At 38.2% G+C, this 15,092-nt stretch overlaps 1 protein-coding gene across 1 annotated transcript; it reads left to right on the top strand.

Annotated features, from left to right (window-relative positions):
* The first annotated feature begins 2,181 nt into the window (after positions 1-2,181).
* Positions 2,182-14,754, top strand: utp25 (UTP25 small subunit processor component). The gene is made up of 13 exons (XM_051648511.1): positions 2,182-2,328; positions 2,446-2,485; positions 2,982-3,156; positions 3,837-4,067; positions 5,817-5,905; positions 6,076-6,274; positions 6,371-6,567; positions 6,896-7,112; positions 8,145-8,347; positions 9,054-9,236; positions 9,372-9,481; positions 9,756-10,001; positions 13,745-14,754. The coding sequence occupies exons 1-13, from the start codon at positions 2,228-2,230 to the stop codon at positions 13,995-13,997; spliced, it is 2,244 nt and encodes a 747-aa protein (XP_051504471.1). The 5' UTR covers positions 2,182-2,227; the 3' UTR covers positions 13,998-14,754.
* The last annotated feature ends 338 nt before the right edge of the window (positions 14,755-15,092 follow it).

Genomic DNA, 15,092 nt, shown 5'->3' on the forward strand with positions numbered 1-15,092 from the left:
ACTTTTGAATCTGGATGCGTGCACTTTTGCATGACATTTTTTGTTCTGTTCCTCACACACAGCTATCATATGACTTCAGAGGACTTGGAAAATATGACATGAGTCATGTGGGCTACTTCTACTGTGCTTACATTGTTGATTGTTTTGGAGCTTGATATGCCCTGGTCATAATGACCTGTTGTGTGGCAACATCTGCAATACAAGTCTTCAAAGATACTACTTTTGTGTTCCACTGAAAAAAATAACAGCACACAGTATCTGTTACAACACGAGGGTGAGTAAATGATGACAGAGTTTTCATTGTTGGGTAACTAATCCTTCAACAAAGTCAAGAGCAGACAGACTAAAAATAGAGAGTACTACCAGATCCATCTAAAAATAGTGTTATTGCACAGTCTGAAATATAGCACAGTACATGAGAGGCATTTACAAAAACATATATAACAATAGCAAACCAGTTTACCTTCCAGACAAGCTAAGAATATCAAATTGTAACAGATCCATGTGATTAAATGCCTATGACTCAAAACAACTGGGTGAAACAAAAGAAGGACGTCATCTCTATCCAGTGGATGAATTTGTCATTGCATTTAGCCGTTAGCTTTAGCATAGGAAGTAAACAGAAGACCCCTATAGCCTATAGCTGACTGGTGCACTCCATCAGCTCTCCTTTAGCTCTTTGGGATGGTGTTTTCACGAAGGCTCACCTCGTCTGTGCGCTGGCACCCAACTGTGTTTTTCTAACCTTTGGTGTGTTTATGACTCACCCTAGAGCTGAGATGTGTGTGGTTCATTTGTTTTAGCTCCCATTATTTTCTCTGGCTTCCTGCCCTGCTGTTATTCATAGGCATTCTAATCACTAGCGAGGAATATGCTTTATAATCACAGACCACATGTTCTCAGAGGCAGCATGGGGGGAGGAGGGGTCTCTCTGGGAGAATTAAATAAATAAATGTATAAATAACTTTTTTTAAATGTCTCCGTATTTGGTAACCACACATCTGTTTTCATTGAATGTTATGGAACAATTTTCAATGATCAAATCAATTACCTACAGTCTAACACATGCTCCAGCCAAGATATTTTTGGCTGTAGTCAAGTTAACACACATCAAACATCGGTTCTGCTGATTCTGATGAACACCCGATATGTCTTCTGCACCTGAAAAGACAGTGAGATCCATTCCTCCACACCTGCATTGTTTGTAATTAGTTAAAGCTGTGTGTGACGCACAGTCAGAGGAAAATGTCAATGTCTTTGACACAGAGGGGAGTGATAGAGCCTTTTGAAGGCACTAATCATTCTGTAGTTGAGAATCTACTAATGTGACACTATGTACACCTCTAAATGGACCTAATGTAGAAGTGTGCATAGTGTCACGTTGAAAGATAAACTGATTCTTTTGCTTTGACAGGTGCTGAATCTTCATCATATCATAGGTGCTTGCTATGTTTTCCAGTATTCTCTAAGTCTTCAAAATTTTGGTCTGTGTTTGAGGAAGCAATCAAGCCTTAATCATGCCTTTCTTTATGTCTTTCTTTCTTTTATTTCTTTCTTTATTATTTTTGGTTCATTACTTTTTATGAAAGTAACAAATAATACAAACAATAGTACATAGATATAACATTGTAAAGAAAATGAGAACAATAGAAACAATACAGGGAGAAAAAAATATTAACTAATTTGAACCAAAACAAATAAATTACATAATAGAAAAACATTTTATATAGTAAAAAAAGATAGGCAAGTGTACGAAGTGCTTTCATATTTTTACCTTTTTGGTATAGTTTCACTGTGTGTTTTTACCTTAATTTGTCAGCCCATTTAACTTTGTGTATATAATATCGAGTCAGTATAGTAATTAAATCACATTTTCACACTAAATTTGCATTTCCACCTTTCTCTGTGGTGCTTATACTACCTAAACTATATATAAATATAAATAAATAAAATATCTACTTTTGAAAAACAAAATGTAGTTTGTGTAAGTTTTTTACACTGTATGACAAAGAACATGTGAAAATTGATCAATAATTTTTTTATTCAAAATGTGAAGATCTGTTTCGCACCCCACTTTTGTACTCAATATTACTATATTTCTTGCTAAATTAAATAAATACAAAATACTACCTGAACGCCAGGCTGACAGGTGGCGCCAGAGTGTCTGCGGACAAACTAGCTACTCGTGAAGAATTGATAAGAACGGGCTAAACACGTGTATACAAACATGGGCAAAAGAAATAGAGGAAACCAAGAGATAAGCAATTTAACTAAGAAACAGAAGAAACATCTAAAGGAATTTGGAGAACAGCACCCTTTTCACGATAAGTAAGTGTTTGGAACACAGTAGACAGAAGACGTTATTATTCGGTGGGCGCTTGACAGCCACCCACCAAGTGTAAAAACGTATTTAAAACTAATTATCTTTATACTTTCGGTTTTTAGTGTTGTCGACAGGCCCGAAAAAACACAAATATTGCGCTTGGTAAGTAATTGTAGAACATTATTCCTTCTTTAGCCGTGACTTGGGTCATAATTGACGCTACAGTTCATGTCAGAGGTCCTCCAACCTTATTTTGATTCCAGTTAATAGATCAGATGAATGAACATGATTTGACAGCTGATGGTGAAACTAAATGTGTGCACGCTAGCAGTAGTATATAGCACAAGCAATTCTGCTTAAATATACCTGCTGTAACTTTCACCCTGAGACTTTTAGGAGCTGGCTCATGACTATGTAGCAAACCTGGTTTATAGTATAAACGGGTTCAATAAAATCAAAAGGCCAAGTAGGTCATGTTTAAGCCGTACACCAGTAGCAGTCTTAATATGGGTTGAAAAGATGTTTGTTTAGATTTGGTAGAGAATGTTAAGTTTTTAGTTAAGATGCCCATGCATTAATCAAAGTAGCTTGTTCACTGCTCTTCCTGTGTATATGAATAAACCATTACATGTTAAAAGAGTTTCTGTACCCTGAACAGCCTCACACACCAGAGCGCCCTGAACCTGAGATTGAAGAAGACAGTGATGAAGAACAGCAGTCTGCTTATGAGAAACTGTTGTCCACAATGATCCAAGGGGCTTATGACAACAGTGAAGATGAAGAAAGTAATGATGATGATGATGGTGAAGATGAAGTTGTTGATGAAGCTGAAGGTGAGATCAGAGAAATCCCAACACAGCGCCCTGCATATTCCAGCCCTGCCTGGTAACGATAAATCTGGGTTGGTTACTCCAATGTTGCAGGTTCAATGCCCTCTCCAGTCACGTCTCTGCAATATGTATTTAAAAAGCATTGGATGTACAAGTTACTCTCAGCCCTGTTTACAAAAACTACAACAACACTGAGATTTTTTTTTTAACAGGTCAAATACCCTCTATTATCCATGATTCTTGCAGAACATGGTTTCTGATTTTGTTGGACAACAAAATGTTGTTCACTTTTTTCCATATTTTACAATAATAATAAAATCATGAAAACTATGAAAAACAAAAAAACTAATGGGTGTATAGGAATTATGTACCGTAATTTTAGTGTCTTTGTCAAAATTACAGTTCTGCACACTATGGGTATTCTCTTAATCGAATGCTTTTAAAACAGTATTAAAGGAGATTGTCTGTTTTTCCTTAAATATCTGCTTATCCATATGAATTAAAATTGTAGTTTTGTAAAAAAAATAAAAAATAAATAATAATAGAACATAGGCATGTAGGCGAGATTTATATTTGTCTTCAAAAAATGAATTGCACGCATAAGCCTTTAGATCAAAAGGTTTATAAGATCCCTTAAAATGAAAAGATCTGTTGGCCTCTCAAAAAATCTCTCGCTCTATTAGGAGAAAGTGGAGAAGAGGAGGAAGATGATTGCGATGATAAAGATGAGGAGGGTGAAGCATCTGATGACCCCAAAAGAAAAGAATGCAGTGAAAAGACAAATGGAGATATAGAGGATAATGGACAGGGAGAGATCAAGGCCGAGTTTACAGATAAGAAGAATGAAGCTGCGTTCAGTTTGGAAAGCAACCTGCCTGCAGAGGAAGAGGAGAACTCTGAAGAGCAGAATGAAGGTAAGTCTTTACACGATTAATCATCTGACTCTGTGTTTTGCCCTAAAATTATAAATGATCCTGTAATTTCTCTTGACATGGAATTAATCTTAATGCAAACCCAACACTAATATGCGCCAGGTGCCCTGCTTTTTACCTGACAGTCTAATCAGCCCTACTGGCTCAATAAGAGTAGGATCAGGGGTAGATTTAGGGTTTCATTCTTGTCAGACTCAAAGTGGGGCACCTTCCAACGATGAACAAACCCATCAGACTCATTATTAATGTTCTTGAGATTGATATACCCTAGAGACTCAACTAGAATGTAATGAGTAGTAGTCGACAGATATTTTTTTATTTTTTATGGCCGATATTTATCACATAATTTAAAGCTGCACTACATAACATTGTTCTCTCTTGCAACATCTGTGGTTGAAACTTAAAATTGAAAGCAATTTGCGAAAGAACACTTTACGTCAGTAGTGTTTCGGCACTGCTCTTCTGGCGGATGAATCTCATGATTTGAGCTTACCTAGACATCGCCTGTGTGTGATCATGACTGGGATTATGTTATACAATTAAACATTTAAACTAAAATACAGTATTACTTGCTTTGATGAAGATAAAAAAACGCTCCTGTTTACACATTTTTAAAGAATTAATTTTACACTTGTAGCGCTTTTCTGACACTGCACTCAAAGCGCTTTTACAAAGAGAACAGGGCACTCAATCACAAACAGTATATTTTAATATGATTTTTCAAATGTTTTATCTACTATTAATGTTTGTATTGTACGACACTTGTCAATTTAAGAGGTGAAACTCGTGATACGATGTATGGCTGATACGAGTTCAATGGATGACTTTATTATTATTTTTATATTATATTGTACACCCTCCGTAAGTGAACCGTAGTAAATCAGGTTAAGGTAAAACAGTTTTGAACACTATTAAAATGTTTATGTACTCAATCAGTAATGGCAATTTGTAAATTTTTAAGCTGCACTACGTAAGATTCTTTTGGTTAAAAATTAACAAATTGCCATTATTTAACAAATTGCAATGTATATTATACATTTGTAAAAAAAAAAAAAAAAAAAAAAAAATATATTAACACTAAATTTAAAACAAAACTATGTAAATAATTTGAAAAACAAAAAATCTTTAAAATGTGTGTTTTAAATGGTAGGTAGCAATTTCTTCTGGTTTCTATTAGTCATCCAATTTTAGTAATTTATTTGCACACAAAGGAATTGTTAACATATTAAGAAGGAAATAACAACAGTGCACACAGTAGTCCAGCAACTACGGATGGCATATGCACATTAGCAATCGCATTTTCTTGCAAAAGACCAAATTAAACTAATTGTACATACATTGCATAGTAAATATGACATTTAATCATAGCACTCGTAAAACGCTTTTACTTTAAAGTTGCTCTCATGCATTAGTGCGGATCCAGCAAGCGGCAATCTCCTGACAGCTTTCAGTTTACACGGCCCAGGTGGCCTGCTTGGAGTTTCATGGTCCGACCATCATGCAACACGTAACAACAAAACGAATTGTGATAGATCATTTACATGTCTCAGACGGCTCCTTCACATGCAAGCAGGCGATTCTTGGTGTCCTCGTTGCCTGAGAAACTAATCAGGCAAATCAGGAAAATGTATAGACCAATGCTGATAATTTAAAAATTCTGAATATCGGCCTCGTGATATATTGGTCAACCATTAGTAATGAGTGTTTCTCTTGCTTTTTGACTTCTTGCAGACATGTTTGTGAAGCATCAAGAGATAGAGCTCAGTGAAGAGGAAGTGGGCCGAATCTCAAAGGGGTCAAAGATCAAGACCCAGATTAAGGTATACTACTAATTTTTACATATTTACACACACATGTAGACACAGACATAGTTTAGCTCAATTATTTAAATGTTATTTGGATATTATGATATCTGTGCATGTTTTGAAGTCATTTGTTAAGATCCTATTATGAAAGATAAATTCTCACTTCCTGACTTTTCCTCCGCTAGTGGACAAAGATGGGCACTCTGCAGTGCATGAGTCCACTGGAACGTTTTCCAGTTTTGGGGCAACCATCCTCTGCCCCTGTCCCACTCATTCACAAAACCTTGGAGGCGAATTGGCACTTGCTAAACCAGTCCTCCCAGCCTGAGGGTGGCGCTGTTCTGGATGTCACAGAACTCCAGAAGGAGTTGCTCGGGCTCATGGGTATGTCTATGTCAGTAAAATAACATGCGAACAAGGTATTTTACTACACCAGAGTTTCTTAGATTTAATGGGACATTTTGCTCTGATTATATGTAGGTACCTACAGGGATGTCTATTTTACAAACAGCTCCCCCTTGAAGGAGGCAAAGGAAGTGCGGAGTGCCTACTGTCTGCATGCCCTGAATCATGTGTTAAAGGCCAACACTCGTGTGCTCAGGAATAACGGCAAGTTGAAGGGAACTAAAGATATGGAAGAGGATTCTTCTCGGGACCAAGGCATCACAAGACCAAAGGTACCAGTGACTTAAGATTTAGAAATATCCTTGAATGTGAAATATATTTCATAACCTGAATAGAGTTCACATATAACTGTGTAAAATACACATCTGTTTAACACCACAGTGTTGTTTATCATTTTTTGATACTGGATAGGTGGTCTTTAACCTGTTTAACCCCAACTTGATGTTGTGGGTGAAATATAAAGATGTTATAAAGTAATTTTAGATGTAAAAAAGTATGTATTCTTTGGAAAAGTACATAAATAATAATGCTTTAAAATTAAGTCAGCCAACCACAGACACCTTGGATCATCATGTCCTCATTATTAACTTTTCCTCCTAGGTTTTGATTCTAGTGCCATTCAGAGATGGAGCCTTGCGTGTTGTCCAGACCTTCATAACTTTAATGGAGCCCAAAGGGAAGAAAATGGACGTCAGTAACAAGAAGAGGTTTAAGGAAGAGTTTGGAGAGGAGCCCGGCGACATGCCACCCAACCTGCACAGACCTGATGACTATCAAGCTGTCTTCTCTGGCAATGTGGATGACCACTTCAGGATTGGTACAGCGAAGTCACTGTTTTTTTCTCTAAACTCAAAATCCTGGATGCCCCAAAAATAGCAAAATTTCAAAAGGGTTTCCACAGTCACGGAAAACCTGGAAATATCATGGCATTTAAACAATTTAGTTTTCTAGGTTTAAAAAGTGTGGGAACCCTGTTGTAATCCTAATTAGAATGAAATGTTTGTTAAACCATCTAAACTTTGCTGTCTTTTAGCTTTTAAAAGGATAGTTCCCCCAAAAATAAAAAGTCTCATTTACTCACCCTCATGCCATCCTATATGTGTATGACTTTCTTCTGCTGAAAACAAATTAAGATTTTTAGAAGAATAGCTCAGCTCTGAAGGTCCATACAATGCAAGTGAATGGTGGTCAGAACTTTGATGGCGATATGCACTAAGACAAATAACCAAAAATAAAAGAAGAATGTGGAATTTAAGTGGAAATTTATAGTAAAAAAAGGACTTAAATATTGATCTATTTCTCACCCACACCTGTCGTATCGCTTTTGAAGATATGGATTTAACCACTGGAGCCACATGGATTACTTTTATGCTGCCTTTGTGTTTTTTGGACTTTATAAAGTTCCAGCCACCATTCACTTGCATTGCATGGGCCTACAGAGCTGAGATATTCTTCTAAAAAAATCTTTGTGTTCTGCAGAAAAAAGAAAGTCATACACATTTGGGATGGCAAGAGGGTGTGTGAATGATGAGAGAATTTTCATTGTTGGGTGAACTACCCTGTGACAAGGAGGAGGGCGTGGCCGGGCCGTGAGGGTGCACGGCCGGTGCTGAGTCAACTAACCTGTGGGAGAGAGAGATAAAGGGGAGCCGGATATGCCAGTTCAAGAGGGAGGGAGACACACACAGCCGAGTTTATGTCATTAAAGTTTACTTTAACTGTTCTGCCGGTTCCTGCCTCCACCTTGCCCATCTTTTACCAATTACATACCCCTTTAAATGTTTTTCCTCTGTTTACCTTCACCCATTTCAAAGCTTTGACCTATTGTAATTTCTCTCTGTGTGGTCAGGTGTGTCTATCCTGAAACGCAGTATGCGACTGTACTCTCCGTTCTACTCTTCTGACATCATCATTGCATCTCCACTGGGTCTGCGCACAGTTCTGGGTGCCGATGGTGAAAAGAAGAGAGACTTTGACTTCCTGTCTTCCATTGAGCTTCTCATTGTGGATCAGGCAGACGTGTTCCTCATGCAGAACTGGGAACATGTGCTGGTGAGCCTTAAAAAGGGATTACATTTACCAAAGGTTCTGTAAAGGTACACTACAGATGATTCCTCGTCTGTACTTTTTTAGAAAATAACAAAACACCATTATTGAGCCAACACAAAAAAAATCTATGTGGTCAAAACCACAATGTTGCCTTACCCCCGGTTACTACAGTAAGCCTTCAATAATGATTTTGCATTCAGAGATGTCGGGTTTGATTTGGCGGAAAATTCAGGCATCCATCATTTGTTTTTTCATGTTGATGTCCGTAAATAAAGAAAAGAATGAGCAACGACTGTGGCGCAGTTTCTAGGTTAAAGCAGCAGTGACAGATACACTACTTGCTTACTCAGACAACATATTTTTTTTATGTATGTCTTGTAGGACTTTCTTGCTGCTATCAGTGACTTGGTGTAGCAGATCTATTCTGATATAGCGATACAGTGCCGAACCGAGGTAAAAAAATAAAGCAGTGTTAACTTGCAATTTAATGTTTCAACCACAGATGTTGATGGAGAGCCCGTCATTCTGTAGTGTACCTTTTAAGACAACTTTTTTTTTTATTAAGTGATTTGATGATTGTGATGTCCTTAGTTTAGTTAATTGTTGTCAAATTAATTTATATGGGTTTATAATTTCAATCAAACTAGCTGATTAACTCTGAATGTTTAACTCATTTTAATTTCCTTCTTTGTTTGGTCTTGTGTTGCAGCACGTGTTGAAGCATTTAAATCTGCAGCCATTGGATTCGCATGGTGTTGATTTCTCTCGTGTGCGAATGTGGAACCTGAACAACTGGGCAGCATACTATAGACAGACGCTGGTATTCAGTGCAGTACAAGAGCCCCAGATCACCAACATCCTTTCCAAACACTGCCACAACTACAGGGGCCAGGTAGACAAAGCTGTCAACCAAACACACTGAGAATTTTCAGGGCTAATATGGTTGTATCATGAATTATGGAGTGTTTATGGTCATTGAAGAACTCCCACAAGGTCTTCATATGACTGATGTTGTTCTTTCTCTCAGGTGTGCAGTAAAACCATTCCAAAAGTTGGCTCAATCTCTCAGGTACTCGTGCAGTTACCGCATGTATTCCAGATGTTTCACTCAGACAGCTTCATGGATCAGGATGCCAGGTCAGAGATGTCTGCTGTTTGTCATTCTGAATACTAGAGGGCAACAGTCTTTAGTTGATCACACTGAATTCCGACCAGAGAAACCTCTGAGAGAAAGTCAAACTGTAGTGTTAAAGCAATTAAGTAATTTAAGTATTTGATATATTACTATCAAACTATAATTGTTCTAAAACTCATATTAGGTGATGTGTAAGCAAACTGTAAGATCCTGCCAATGTTTGCATACAAACTCCACAGTGTATATAGTGCATACTAAATTTTTATGACCCTTTAGGTTCCAGTTCTTTGTGGATAAGATCCTGCCCCAGTACAGAGACTCTATCATGTCCCACACTTTCATCTATGTGCCGTCATACTTTGATTTTGTTCGTCTGCGCAACTTTCTGAAGAAAGAGGACATCAGTTTTGCTAGTATTAGTGAATACTCGCAAAGATCAGAGGTGTCTCGAGCACGACATTGCTTCCAGAAAGGAGACAAACAGTTTCTTCTCTTCTCTGAGAGATTCCACTTTTACAAAAGGTGTGTGTGTTTTGTAAATGTATTATTTGGATATTCACATAGCATAATCATAATCAGCACAAATTGTTTGCAGTGGCCCCCTATGGTTTTTGAACACTGCTGACTGGTGCTGTAAGCTATTTTAGCAGTTCCAGAATTTCCACAAGCTGAGCCATTGGATTAGCCATGCCGCCTCTTTCCAAAACCCCGCACTCCAAAGTTACCTAATGAGACTGACATCTTGCAGAAACGGTTGTCAAAAATAACAGCAGCAAAATAGCACCCTCAACTGACCAATTGTATGAAAAACATGGCATAAAAATGGCATTACGCCTCAATAATTCGCTGCAATGACACTATGAGAATGCGCAAAATGATTGACAGGCAGAAAGCGTCAGAGACCATGGCCCGCAGACACATTTTTGTTTGCTGTTCACTGAGTCTAGTGCTGTCACAGAGACCGGTTAGATATCTCATGACACTTATTTAAAGAGCACCTATTATGGTTTTTAAACGTGCCTAATTTTGTTTTAAAGGTCTCATACAATAGATTTTCAGTGCATCCGGAAAGTATTCACAGCGCTTCACTTTTTCCACATTTTGTTATGTTACAGCCTTATTCCAAAATGGATTGAATTAATTATTTTCCTCAAAATTCTACAAACAATACCCCATAATGACAATGTGAAAGAAGTTTGTTTGAAATCTTTGCAAATTTATTAAAAATAAAAAACGAAAAAAAATCACATGTACATAAGAATTCACAGCCTTTGCTCAGGACTTTGTTGAAGCACCTTTGGCACCAATTACAGCCTCAAGTCTTTTTGAGTATGATGCTACAAGCTTGGCACACCTATTTTTGGGCAGTTTCTCCCATTCTTCTTTGCAGGACCTCTCAAGCTCCATCAGGTTGGATGGGGAGCATTGGTGCACAGCCATTTTCAGATCTCTCCAGAGATGTTCAATCAGGTTCAAGTCTGGGCTCTGGCTGGGCCACTCAAGGACATTCACAGAGTTGTCCCGTAGCCACTCCTTTGTTATCTTGGCTGTGTGCTTAGGGTCGTTGTCCTGTTGGAACCTTCGCCCTAGTCTGAGGTCCAGAGCGCTCTGGAGCAAGTTTTCATCAAGGATGTCTCTGTACATTGCTGCATTCATCTTTCCCTCGAGCCTGACTAGTCTCCCAGTTCCTGCCGCTGAAAAACATCCCCACAGCATGATGCTGCCACCACCATTCTTCACTGTAGGGATGGTATTGGCCAGGTGATGAGCAGTGCCTGGTTTTCTCCAGGCATGATGCTTGCCATTCAGGCCAAACGCTGGAGCTCTGTCAGAGTGACCATCGGGTTCTTGGTCACCTCCCTGACTAAGGCCCTTCTCTCCCGATCGCTCAGTTTGGCCAGGCGGCCAGCTCTAGGAAGAGTCCTGGTGGTTCCAAACTTCCATTTACGGATGATGGAGGCCACTGTGCTCACTGGGACCTTCAATGCTGCAGAAATTTTTCTGTACCCTTCCCCAGATCTGTGCCTCGATGCAATCCTGTCTCGGAGGTCTACAGACAATCCCTTGGACTTCATGGCTTGGTTTGTGCTCTGACATGCACTGTTAACTGTGGGAACTTATATAGACAGGTGTGTGCCTTTCCAAATCATGTCCAGTCAACTGAATTTACCACAGGTGGACTCCAATCAAGTTGTAGAAACATCTCAAGGATGATCAGTGGAAACAGGATGCACCTGAGCTCAATTTTGAGTGTCATGGCAAAGGCTGTGAATACTTATGTACATGTGATTTTTTTTTTTTTTTATTTATTTTATTTTTTTTTTTTAGAAATTTGCAAAGATTTCAAACAAACTTCTTTCACGTTGTCATTATGGGGTATTGTTTGTAGAATTTTGAAGAAAATTATGAATTTAATCAATTTTGGAGTAAGGCTGTAACATAACAAAATGTGGAAAAAGTGAAGCGCTGTGAATACTTTCCGGATGCACCTGTACATGCATCCAAGGTCAAAAAACACTTTAATTTGCTCATAATTTAAATTGCAGCATTACCTTATTTTCCTCAGTGTCAAAAACGACTCGTTCAATGATCCGTTCTAAAGGATTCATTCTAAACTCCTCCTTTCAGAGAGCCTACTCTGCTCTGATTGGTCAGATGTCCAAGTCTGTTGTGATTGGTCTACCGCTTAGTGTAGTGTTTGAGGGCGGGTCAAAGCTGTTCGCGAGCAGCCAATGAAGACCAGAGGCGGGTTTTTTGTTACCAAATTACATAGGTTAGTACAGGAAGTAAGTCTGGAATTACTAATGACTCGTTTCAGGTGTTCAGAATCGGTTCTTTCTTTTGGGAGTCAATAACTCCATTTGTCGTGCAGTTTGATTTCTGAAACTTTGCAGACTATTTTACATTCACAAACAGCTATTTAACACACTATATGAAAGGTAATATTTGAAAAACCATAATTGGTGCTCTTTAATATCTTTTAGGGAGTAGTACATTTTTGCTTACCTTCCCATGAAAAAAATCACTTACAGCACCTTTAAATGTCTGAATGTCATTTAATGTCATTGCATTAGATACAAAATATCAGATCTAATGGCATTTGCAAACAAATTGTGCTAGACCTTTTTATAAGAACTAACATCACTTGCCATTTTTGCAATTACTCTTAACCAACTGGTCTCAAAGTGATTTTTAGTGGATGTATGAATCCGTTCCCTTCAGTTGCTTTATCATTTAAAACAAACTTCTTTTTGTGTAATGTTATGCTTAAAAAGTGTTTATGCTGTTTATATACAGTATTATATACAGTATATTTATATAAATGCCACTGTTTTTATATTTTGTTGTATATTGCAAAGCCATTTCTTATGGTTGTCAACCACAACAGTAGCAAAATAGTGCACTCCGCTGACAACTTTTTTTTTATCCCCCTTTTTCTCCCCAATTTGGAATTCCCAATTCCCATTACTTAGAAGGTCCTCGTGGTGGCGCAGTACTCACCTCAGTCCGGGTGGCGGAGGACAAATCTCAGTTGCCTCCGCTTCTGAGACAGTCAATCTGCGCATCTTATCACGTGGCTTGTTGTGCATGACATCGCGGAGACTCGGCACGTGGAGGCTCATGCTACTCTCCGCGATCCACGCACAACTTACCACGTGCCCAATTGAGATCGAGAACCACTAATCACAACCACGAGGAGGTTACCCCATGTGACTCTACCCTCCCTAGCAACCGGGCCAATTTGTTTGCTTAGGAGACCTGGCTGGAGTCACTCAGCACGCCCTGGATTAGAACTCGCGACTGCTCAGGTGGTAGTCAGCGTCAGTACTCGCTGAGCTACCCAGGCCCCAATCGCTGACAACTTTTATGAATATGACATTAAACCTGAATGATCCACTTCAACTACTACACTATGAGAATGTGCAAAATGATTGACAGGCAGAAAGCACGTCAAAGTTTTCTGATTGGCTGATCGAAGAATGTGTCTGCGGCCCGCAGTCACACTTTTTTTTTGCTTTTTACACAGTCTAGTGCTGTCACAGAGACCAGTGAGATAACTTGGGTCACTTATTTCAGTGATATCTTTCAGGGAGAAGGAACATTATCTGCACATGATTCCATAAAAAAAAAAGAAAATTGCTTACAGCACCTTTAAGCTGGGCTTACATGTCTAATGCTTTTTGTGACCACTGTATGCACGTATGTAAAACTGCTTGAGTATTAATTGTACATTTTGTATAATTGTTCATTTATCTCTCACACAGAAACACTATTAAGGGCATCAGTAACTTGATCTTCTATGGGTTGCCCACATACCCTCATTTCTACAGTGAAGTGTGTAATATGCTTCAGGCTGGTGTCAGAGAAGGTTCTGCCAGTTTCACCTGCACAGCCCTGTATTCCCGATACGACACACACCGGCTGGCTGCCATCACAGGGGGCGAACGTGCCTCTCAGATGCTTCAGTCCAAAAAACCAGTCCACCTCTTCATCACGGGGGAGGAGAAGAACACATAAAGGGGTGCTGGAAAAATGTAATTTCGCTTCCATAGAAAAAGAACTCGATGTACGTTAATGGACAGGAAGCTATTTTACCTTCATTTAAAATTCAGTCATGTGACTGAATGTGAAGACTTAATTTGTTCTTTTGTGTTCTTTTATTAAAGGAATAGTTAACCCAAAAAAGAAAATTCTGTCATAATTTTCTCACCCCCAAGTTCCATTCCCAAAACACAGAAGGAGAAATATTTGAAGAATCTTCATGCTCAGTTCAATCTTCAGCAGTTCAACAGTGACCACATCTGTCTATCTCCCAAAAATATATATATTCTAAGTTTTCTGAACACACATGATGTAGGGACAGATGAAGGTACAGACCAAAATTTAAGTCTTTATTTACTTATAATCTTCCCCTGTGACAAAGCATGCATCTGGCCTAAGTATGTCTACTGAATCCAAAAATGGCATTGAGGTATTGAAAGAATTTATCATTTGTATGTAAACACTGGGTAGACGTGAGATTCGGTGAAAGGGAAGATTATCAGTGAATAACAACTTAAATTTCATTCTGTTCATCTCATCACACTTGTAATATAATGTATGAGTCAGCATGATGGAATGTATATTTTTGGGTGAACTACTACTTTTAATATAACTTTCTAAAAAGATCTTCATGCAAAATTTGTGTTCAGCCCAGATTTTTCAACATTATGCTACCATATATATGTACACACACACACATACATACACTACCGGTCAAAAGTTTTGAAACACTTATTCTTTACTATAATTTTTTTTTTTTTTTTTTTTTTTTTTCACATTTACAATAATAGTAAAGTCATCAAAACTATGGAATAACATAAATGGAACTTTGGGAATTATGTTGACTAAAAATCCAAAATAAATCAAAACTGTGTTATATTTTAACATCTTCAAAGTAGTCACCCTTTGCCTAGAATTTGTAGACATGTACATTTTCTCAACCAGCTTCTTGAGGTATCACTCTGGGATGCATTTTTAAACAGTATTGAAGGAGTTCCCATCTATGTTGGGCACTTATTGGCTGCTTTATTATTTGGTCCAAGTCATCAATTTCAAAAAGTGTTTTTTTTT

This window comes from Myxocyprinus asiaticus, chromosome 21 (assembly GCF_019703515.2).
Source record: "Myxocyprinus asiaticus isolate MX2 ecotype Aquarium Trade chromosome 21, UBuf_Myxa_2, whole genome shotgun sequence".
In the NCBI taxonomy this organism is placed as follows: domain Eukaryota; kingdom Metazoa; phylum Chordata; class Actinopteri; order Cypriniformes; family Catostomidae; genus Myxocyprinus; species Myxocyprinus asiaticus.

Excerpts from the sequence above, each read along its gene's own strand:
- utp25 (XM_051648511.1), top strand. The coding sequence starts at position 2,228 with ATGGGCAAAAGAAATAGAGGAAACCAAGAGATAAGCAATTTAACTAAG. Across the intron at positions 3,157-3,836 it reads AGTTGTTGATGAAGCTGAAG|GAGAAAGTGGAGAAGAGGAG; the intron begins GTGAGATCAGAG and ends TCGCTCTATTAG. Across the intron at positions 6,275-6,370 it reads GGAGTTGCTCGGGCTCATGG|GTACCTACAGGGATGTCTAT; the intron begins GTATGTCTATGT and ends GATTATATGTAG.